The sequence below is a fragment of the Cebus imitator genome, unplaced genomic scaffold (assembly GCF_001604975.1).
Source record: "Cebus imitator isolate Cc_AM_T3 unplaced genomic scaffold, Cebus_imitator-1.0 Scaffold109, whole genome shotgun sequence".
NCBI classification, from domain to species: domain Eukaryota; kingdom Metazoa; phylum Chordata; class Mammalia; order Primates; family Cebidae; genus Cebus; species Cebus imitator.
In genome coordinates, this window is record NW_016107424.1 from 5,122,999 (window position 1) to 5,132,954 (window position 9,956).

At 40.4% G+C, this 9,956-nt stretch overlaps 1 protein-coding gene across 6 annotated transcripts in view; it reads left to right on the plus strand.

Moving 5' to 3' along the window:
- The window catches only part of INTS8 (integrator complex subunit 8), a 99,326-nt gene that overhangs the window by 33,366 nt on the left and 56,004 nt on the right, over positions 1–9,956 (plus strand). For all 6 annotated transcript variants that reach the window (XR_005201772.1, XR_005201775.1, XR_005201773.1 and 3 more), the window contains 3 exons: positions 826–936; positions 4,168–4,369; positions 9,375–9,496. Coding sequence is in view for 1 of the 6 variants with exons in the window: in XM_017538133.2 (XP_017393622.1) it covers positions 826–936; positions 4,168–4,369; positions 9,375–9,496 (435 nt within the window). In the remaining 5 variants the exon portion in view is untranslated. The remainder of the gene's footprint in view (positions 1–825; positions 937–4,167; positions 4,370–9,374; positions 9,497–9,956) is intronic.

The window sequence follows — 9,956 nt, forward strand, 5'->3', positions numbered from 1 at the left end:
TTTTTTAGCATTGATGCTATTTATTAGTGTAAATTTTTAAGATGAGGGCAGATGCAGTGGTTCATTCGTGTAATCCCAGCACTCTGGGGAGCTGAGGTGGGTGGATCACTTGAGGCCGAGGCCGGGAGTTGAAGACCAGCCTAGCCAATATGGTGAAACCCTGTCTCTACTAAAAATAACAAAAATTAACCGGGCATGATGGTGTGCACCTGTATTTCCAGCTACTTGAGAAGCTGAGGCAGGAGAATCACTTGAATCTGGGAGGCAGAGGCTGAAGTGAGCAGAGAGCACACCACTGCACTCCAGCATGGGCAACAGAGTGAGACTCTGTCTCAAAAAGCAAAAACCAAAAATTTTAAAGATGTACGAGTATAGCATAATAGTTGTTATAGGACATTCTGGGATTAACTGCCTGCTTTAGTTTGAATGTCAGCTTCATACTTAAATAGCTGTATAATCTTGAACAAGCTATTTAACTTCTTTGTGTTGCAGTTTCCTTATTTGCAAAACGATAATAGTAGCATAATAGTACTTACCTTAGTATCATTGTGAGGATTACCTGAATTAATATATATAAAACTCCTAGTCTTTGTGTCTTTTTCCTAACTAATCCTTCAGAAAGTCCCAATCCATTATTACGCACTGATTGTAGTGAATGTTCATTTTCGTCAGCATTATATTATGGCTGTCATTTTCCTTTCTTTTTAAGAGACCACCTATGAATTATTTTTTTTAGTGTGATTAAAGATTATTGAAAGATTCTTATCTAGATTTGGCTTTCTCTCTGTGTGTGTGTGTATATATGTATTTTTTTGTTTCTTTTAGTGGGAAGTACCTTCTGTCTATAGTGGTGTTATCCTGGGAATTAAAGACAATTTAACAAGAGATTTGGTTTATATTCTTATGGCCAAAGGTTTGCACTGCAGTATTGTTAAGGTGAGTAAAAGTGTGTATCAAACACCTGTTAAGAATATGCTTTATGGGGCCAGGTGCGGTGGCTCTCATCTGTAATCCCAGCACTTTGGGAGGCCAAGGTGGGTAGAAAAATATGCTTTATGGCCAGGTGCCGGGGCTCACACCTGTAATCCTGGCACTTTGGGAGGCTGAGGCAGGCAGATCAATTGAGGTCGAGACTAGCCTGGGCAACATGGTGAAACCCTGTCTCTAGTAAAAATACAGAAATTAGCTGGGTACTGGTAATCTCAGCTACTCTGCAGTCTGAAGTAGGAGAATCTCTTGGGAGTTGGAGGTTAGAATGAGCTAAGATTATGTCACTGCACTGCAACCTGGGTGGCAGAGCAATACTCCATCTCAAAAAAAAAAAGTATATGCTTTACTAATTTTAGCAGGAAGTCAGGAACCAGAAATTCTTAACTTTTCCTAATCTCTAAAATTACTCATGGCCTAAAAGGATATTTGAAAAGGCATTCTGGTTTGTTCTTTTTCCTTTACCCTTGTAATTAAAATGATCTTGATCAAATAAATGGATACTGCTCTGTGCCTTTTAAAAATTTAGAGAACATGCAAAGGTATTACTTGTAGAATTCAGTTAGTAAAGATTGTGTACCAAGATTAAAAAACAAAATTGTATAAAGTTACTTTTGTAGTGTATTTTACATGAGTTTGCAGTCTGGGATGTTGAAACTTAAGTGGAATGTTTAAATCATATAAAATAGTGCAGTTGCATGACTGATGATACACTAAGTTGTGTAGGAAGGTTAAAGACAGCATTTGGAAGGCAGAAATGAACTAAAATTGAGGGTTAAATAAGTTATCTGTGTCCCCACACCAGCAGCATCTGTGATATTTGGTAACTTTTATTTTGAGACAGGGTGTTGCCCTGTCACCCAGACCTCAGTGTAGTGGCACGATCACGGCCCAATGTAGCCTTAACTTTCCTGGGCTCAAGCGATCTTCCCACCTCAGCCCCCTAAGTAGCTGGGACCACAGGCATGTGCCACCATGCCCAGCTTATTTGAAATAAAATTTTTTTGTAGAGACAGAGTCTTACTATATTGCCCAGGCTGGTCTTGAACTCCTGGGCTCAAACAGCCCTTCCACATCAGCCTCCCAAAGTGCTAGCATTACAGGCATGAGCCACTAAACATGGCCAGAACTTGCTGGAAATACAAATTCTGGGGCCCCATCCTAGACCTAATGAATCAAATTCTGGGATGGGCACAACATCTTTTAAAATAAGCCCTCGAAGTAATTTTGTTTGCATTCTAAAGTTTGAGAACTGCTGCTCTAGACCAACATTGTCCAGTGGAAACATAATGTAGGCCATGTATGTAATCTATAATTTCATAAAGTGAGGTTGATTTAAATGATTTATATAACTCAATATGTCTAAACTATCATTTCAACCTGTAATTGATAGAAAAAGTTGAGATGTTTTGCATTCTTTTAAAAATATATGTGCTAAGTCTTCCAAATCCAGTAAGTATTTTATACTTTATAGAATCTCTCAATTTGGACTGGTCACATTTCACATGCTCAACAGCCACATCTAGCTAGTGGCTGCCATATTGGACAATGCATCATGAGACAATTGTAAGCCATTGAAAAGTTTTAATGGGGGAATGTAGTTAGCAGTTCTTCTCCTTCCACACCTAACATAACATTTACTGGGCACAGAGACTGTTCTGCAATTTCAAAGACGTCTGTTATTTATTCACGAAAAGTTTGTGAAAGGTATGATCTCAGTTTTAAAGGTATTACATTCTCCGAGGGCACACAGCTAGTAAGTGTCCCAAGTGTTTGAAGGGATAGAAGAAAACATATTTTTTTTTTTTTTTTTTTTTGAGACGGAGTTTTGCTCTTGTTACCCAGGCTGGAGTGCAATGGCACGATCTCGGCTCACCGCAACCTCCGTCTTCTGGGTTCAGGCAATTCTCCTGCCTCAGCCTCCTGAGTAGCTGGGATTACAGGCACGCGCCACCATGCCCAGCTAATTTTTTGTATTTTTAGTAGAGACGGGGTTTCACCATGTTGACCAGGATGATCTCGATCTCTTGACCTCGTGATCCACCCGCCTCGGCCTCCCAAAGTGCTGGGATTACAGGCTTGAGCCACCGCGCCCGGCAGAAGAAAACATATTAGCGAAATATTTAGGAGGTAAAATCTGGAAGCAATTGGTAACTGATTTAATCTCGAAGGCAAGAGACAGAAAGAATTGAGCGTGATGCTCAGACTTCTGGTTTGGGAGTCAGAGCAGGTGACAATGCCAGCAAGTGAATGTGCAGAAGCACATTTTTGCAGAGCAGATAATGAGTCTATGTTTACAATTTTAATTTGAGGCTATGGTTGGAAACAGCCTGAAGCTTGGAGAATGTCTAGACTGGAGTTACAGATTTGGGAGTTACCAAAGATCACCCAGAGAGAATATAAAGAGCATGAGACCCTAGGGAATGCAACACTAGGTCCAGGAAAGAGTGGTGTGATGGGTGTGAGGAGCAGACAGATGTAGAAGGTGTAATTGCTAGGGGAAAAGAAAATGTCAGGAAAAGGATGATACATAGCACCGAGTTGCAGCTCTTCATTCCTGTGAGATAACAGACAAGTGTTCAGTAGATTGGACGATTAAAAGATCTTTGGCTTATGAGAGCTATTTCTTTGTAAAGATGGGGGTAGAAGCCAGATGATTGGAGTGAAGTATGTGGAGAAATAGAATCTAGTCTCTGGAAACATGTGAGTGAGATGAGTAGAAAAGGACTTAGATCATAGCTGATTTAATTTACTTGATTTGTTAGCCAATTTTATAGGCTAGTGGGGTGGTGTGCGAAGATTTTAGAATGTGCAACCCTTGAATGGTCTGTGATCTAATTCTGAATATGTTGGATGGAGAAGGGTGCTTGTAATAGAATTTTATACCCATATAAATATGGAAGTCTTTGGTTATTTTATAACTTTTATAAAACTTGTTTAACCATACAGCATGTATTTTATATTGTTTATTGGATTTTTTAAATTACAAAGGTATTAAATATTTATTGGAATAAATCAATAATACAGCGATGATGAAAAGAGAGCCTAGCATCACTACCTGAGATAAGCAACGTTAACTGTTTGAATTAATCCTTTTTCTCTTTGCTCTGTCATCATAAAGACACACATTTTTTGGTTCCAAAGGAAAGGTGACCCAGGCTGTTCTGTTTCTTTTCATAGGACTTCTTCCATGCTAAACAGCTCTTTGCTGCTTGTTTGGAGTTGGTAACAGAGTTCTCACCAAAGCTTCGTCAGGTCATGCTGAATGAGATGTTGCTTTTGGATATTCATACACACGAAGCTGGGACAGGGCAGGCAGGAGAGAGACCGCCATCTGACCTCATTAGTAGGGTCCGAGGCTATCTGGAAATGAGGCTTCCTGGTAAGACTGTTTCACAAAGACAAATTTCTGAAACTCAGTACTCAAATAATTGTGGGGGAAAATTTAAAAGAACATTTACTTGAGTCTATCATCTTTAAAAAAAGTTATTTCACTCCCAAAACAGAATTGGGTTTGGTGTTCACTTGAGAACATTGGGAAAAATGAAGGAAACTGTTCATTCCCTGGGATTTCTGTAACAAGGTACCACAAACTCGGTGACTTAAAACAACAGAAATGTATTCTCTCCCAGTTCTGGAGGCCGGATGTCTGAAGTCGAAGTGTCTGCAGGGCTGTGCTGCCCCCAGAGGCTCCAAGAAAGACTCTTTGCTTTGCGTCTTCCTAGCTTCTGGTGGCCCAGCCATCTTTGGTTTGTGGCTGCATTGCTCCAGTCTCTGCTGCTGTCTTCACACGGCCTTCTCCCTGTGTATGTCTATGTTCTCTCCTTATAAGGACACCGGTCATTAGATCTAGGTTCCACCCTAATCCAGCTGACCTCCTCATATCTAATTACATCTGCAAAGACTGTTTCCAAATAAGGTCACATTCTCAGGTTCCAGGTACGCACCAATTTTGGGGGATACTTCTACACACTAGAGAAACTATATTGCAATTTTCCGGTGTTTGAATCAGAATGTCCTTGAGTGTACAGGTTGAAGTTTTATTTTCTCGTTACAGCCACAAAATGCCCTCACGCTGATTGCCAGTGGGCTAGAAATTCACCTGTGTCTACTTTAGGAACAGATCTTGGGTGCTTAATTCTGATTGTAAATGTCTTATTGTGAAAAGGGGCTTACTATATAAATGATCATCTATGACATATATAAATCTTTCTTAAAGCAGCTTCTTTTCTATTTTAGGAGTATTTAGAGTAATTAAATCATACTGTACACATTTAATAGAATAAACAGTGAAATTGCATCGTAAAGGAAGGTGCCAGTAATGTGTTGGAGCAGAAACAAGTGCTACCGTCTTGAGTCTTTTGGGTTAATTTCTAATTAAAGTCTAATTTCCAGCAGGGGCATGCAGTCATAGATCCCAACTTTTTAGTACCCTATAGAGAGAATACCTTTGACCTTTAACACATCAGTGGTCTTAAATGTTGTAATGTCTTCATGAGAATTGATCTAACAATATGCTGGCACTAAAGCGTACATGCTGCTTATATATACATGTTTACTTTTTAAAACCAGGAGGTAGGTTTTTCATACAGGGTTTTTCTAAAATCAGAAAGAATGTTTAAACCCTGTTTGTTGAGTGCTAACTACATGTTAGGCATTGTTCTAAGCTTTAGGTACATAACTCATTTAGTCCTTGTAGCAGCTCCGTGAAGCAGCTGCTAGTTCCTTATCCCTATTTTATAACTAAGAAACCGAGGTGCAGAGAGGTTGAGGAATTTGCCCACAGTCACACAGGAAGAAACAGAACTATGACTTTACTCCATCAGCCCACCTTTGAAGCCTTTGCTCTTACTCTTTGAAATGGGTGAAAATGCCTTTAAATAATTAGTCTTTGTACTACCTTTTCGGCTTAACAGTTTGTAGTTCACATCAGTTTTTTGGGCGTAGGGAGTGTAAAGCACTGATAGCGCTGCCTATAATTTTTGTAAACTCCTAACTTATTAAATGTTCAGCAACTTGTCCTGTAGCTTGTGCTTATAAACAGTGCCGAAAATTAAAAAAAAAACAGTACCGAAAATAAGGAGTCTGGGTGTGGTGGCTTATGCCTGTAATCCCAGCACTTTGGGAGGCCTTGGTGGGCAGATGACTGGAGGCCAGGAGATCGAGACCAGCATGGCTAACACGGAGAAATTCTGTCTCTACCAAAAATACAAAAATAGCCAGGCGTGGTGGTGCATGCCTGTAATTCCAGCTACTCGGGAGGCTGAGGCAGGAGAATCACTTGAACCTGGGAGGCAGAGGTTGTGATGAGCCGATGTCATACCACTGCACTCCAGCCTGGGCAACAAGAGTGAAACTCAGTCTCAAAAAAAAAAAAAAACGAATAAGAAGGAAAGGTGCTGTTTCAAATAGGAAGAAGACTAAAATGATCATGATCTTTTTCCACAGGTATGGTTCTCGTCTTTGACTTTGATCAGGCCTCAATTACGGACTAAGCTATCTGAGTCTGGCATAGCCTCGTGGCTGTGATGCTCTCACAACTCTGTACTCCGGTACCGCTGAAAGCATCAGGGTTGATAGGCATGGTCTCTCCATGGAGAGCATCATCTGCCACCTTTTCTGCTCTCCTTTAAGAAAGAAAATTCCCTAGTGATAGAAGGCCAATTTTTGGATGAATTAGATGCATACCCCTCTGTAGAACACAGAAAGGGAAGCACTCTTTTACATGGGTTGATCTGGCTTTATTATCGGGAACAGGAAGTGATCTTAACTGACAAGAAATTCAACTTTTTAGTTTGAGACCACCCTGGGCAACATAGTGAGACTTCGTCTCTACAAAAAATACAGAAATTACGTGGGCATGGTAGTGTGTACCTAGAGTCCCAGCTATCATGGAGGCTTAGGGAGGCTGAGTTAGGAAGATAGTCTGAGCCAGGGAGATTGAGGCTGCAGCGAGCTGAGATGGCACCACTGCTCTCCAGCCGGGGTGACAGAGTGAGACCCTGTCTCAAAAAAAAGGTGGGATGAGGGGACTACAAATTTATTCTAAGACCAATTATATGTCTGGAGAGAGACCTCGACTTTTAATACCTTTGTAGCTAAGTAAGATGCTTTTTTAAAAAAATTTTTCAATTTTTAATTTTTTTTGAGCCAGGGCTTCTTTCTATTCCTCCGGCTGGAGTGCACCCTCCACCTCCTGGGCTCAAGCAAGGCTCCCAACTCAGCCTCCCTTGGTAGCTGGGACTGCAGGTGTTCACCACCACAACTGGCTAGTTTTTGTATTTTTCTGTAGTGTTGGGGTTTCGCCATGTTGCCCACACTGGTCTTGAACTCGTGGACCCGTTTCTAGATTCTAATTCGTCCTTAAGAATTATTCCTCTAGGCTGGGCACATCAGTATGGTGAAATTCCATCTGTAGTAAAATTACAAAAATTAGCCAGGTGTGGTGGCACGTGCCTGTTGTCCCAGCTACTCGGGAGGTTGAGGCAGAAGAATCGCTTGAGCCCAGGAGGTGGAGGTTGCAGTGAGCCGAGATGGCGCCACTGCACTCCAGCCTGGGCAACAGAGCCAGACGCCACCTCAAAAAAAAAAAAAAAAAAAAAAAATTATTCCTCTAGTCAGCTGGTATTACTAATCAGAGTGTCAGGTGATGAAGCCTTGAGTGAGAGTGCCTGATGATGAAAGGAATCCTTTTGGCAAAATGTTTAGAACTCAATGGTGTGCATGTATTTGGAGAACTAATCTCATTACTGTCTTCATTTCTTCTTTTTTTTTGGAGACGAAGTCTTACTCTGTCACCCAGGGTGGAGTACAGTGGCGCAATCTCGGCTCACTGCAGCCTCCACCTCCTGGGTTCACGTGATTCTCCTGTCTCAGCCTCCTTAGTAGCTGGGATAACAGGCATGAGCCACCGCACCTGGCCTGTTCCTTCCTTAGAAGATGATGCAAATAATGTATTTTTATTTTGCCATGTTCTTATGCATCTTTTTTGTTATGTCAAATCTTTTTTTCTTTTGGAGTAAGTTGAGAGTTAAATAGTCATAGGCCCTATCTTTTTAGAAAAACTGAGAAATATAGTTACCCTAGAAAAGGAGGCATTTAATAAATCTCCCCATTTTCAGTCTTAACGTTGTTATTCAGGATTCATTTTGGTTTCTTTGCCTTTTTCCTGAAGTGCATTAAAACCTGATGTTACATACTTTGAGCCACAAAAAATCACAATATATTAGGGTATATTTAACAATTATTTATTTCAAAGGAGCTAATGTTCAAAATAAGCCTGGGTTATTTTTTTCATATTACTTACCTAAAATTGTTTCTGGTGCAGTAAATATTTGTTGAATGACTTGTCTCTTATGAGTATTTTAATCAGAAAAAAGGATAAATATGTCAACTCAGATTTTATTACAGTTTGATTATATGGTTTACCTACTTTGCTGTAAATGTGCTGAAAGTTTATTCCATACTATTTTGTACTTGTTTTATTTGTGTGATTGTTGTCTGCTCACTTGAATGATAAACTTCTGGAAGATAAGTGTCTACTCTTAGATTTGCACAAAGGAATGTTGACTCCTAACAATAGGTGATTTTGTTGATTAATGGGGGGAACGTGCAATCTATTGTTGGGAAATTTTGCAGAAATGTGTGAAATGTTAGTTTTTTTTTATTTTTATTTTTTCTGTAGCTGTTGGTTTTCAAATTTTATTGATTGACTGATTGAGACAGAGTCTTGTTCTGTCATCTAGGACGGCTGCATTGGCATGGTCATATTGGCAACTCATTGTAACCTGAAACTTTTAGGCTCCAGAGATCCTCCTGCCTCAGCCTCCTGAATACGGGCACGTTACCACTCTTGGTTAATTTTTAAAACATTTTTTGTAGCCAAGCATGGTGATTCACACCTGAAATCTCAGCACTTTGGGAGGCCGAGGCATGTGGATCTCTTGAGCTCAGGAGTTCGAGACCAACCTGGACAACGTAATGAGACCCCATCTCTACAAAAATGTAAAAATTAGGTGTGGTGGGACCTGTGGTCCCAGCTACTTGGGGAGGTTGAGATGGAAGGATCACTTGAGCCTGGGAGGTTAAGGCTGCAGTGAACCATGATGACACCACTGTACGCCATACTGGGCGACAGAGCGAGACCCTGTGTTTTCAAAATTTTGTTTGGTTTTGAGACAAGGTTTCGCTCTGTTGCCCAGGCTGCTCTCAAACTCTTGGCCTCAAGTGAACCTCCTGCCTTGGCCTTCCAAGGTGTTGGGATTGCAGGTGTGAGTCACAATAGCTGACCAGTTTTTTTATTCCATTGAACTCTGGGCAAGTATTTGCTTTGTTCTTACTTTAGTGTTGTGTTAGTAATTCCAACTGTTTTCTTCTTTGCTTTTTAGATATTCCTCTTCGTCAAGTTATAGCTGAGGAGTGTGTTGCCTTTATGTTAAACTGGAGGGAAAATGAATACCTTACACTCCAAGTTCCTGCATTTTTGCTTCAGAGTAATCCATATGTGAAGGTAATTAATGTTTAAATAAAAGGGTTATTAGGATAGTATTATTATACTTGTTTAACTTTACACTACTTTGGGAACGTGTCTAATTTCTGTGATACAAATGATTGGACAAATGCTTGTTGATAGTTTTTGATAATTGATGCATTTCATTGTGCTCTGATATATTTTTTAATACCATATAGTTCATGAGCATGTAGTCACAGATTATTTAGTTGACAGACAACACGTTGGTGTAATCCTAAGGTAGTGAGAGATTCACTGTCTTTGCCTTGGTTGCTATAATCATACTGTAGAACTGATGGATAGCATCAGGGATGCACTTCTTGTTTCCATTTGAATACTTTACCCTCCTTTAGAATTTTACCCTTCTGGCCGGGCGCGGTGGCTCAAGCCTGTAATCCCAGCACTTTGGGAGGCCGAGGCGGGTGGATCACGAGGTCAAGAGATTGAGACCATCCTGGTC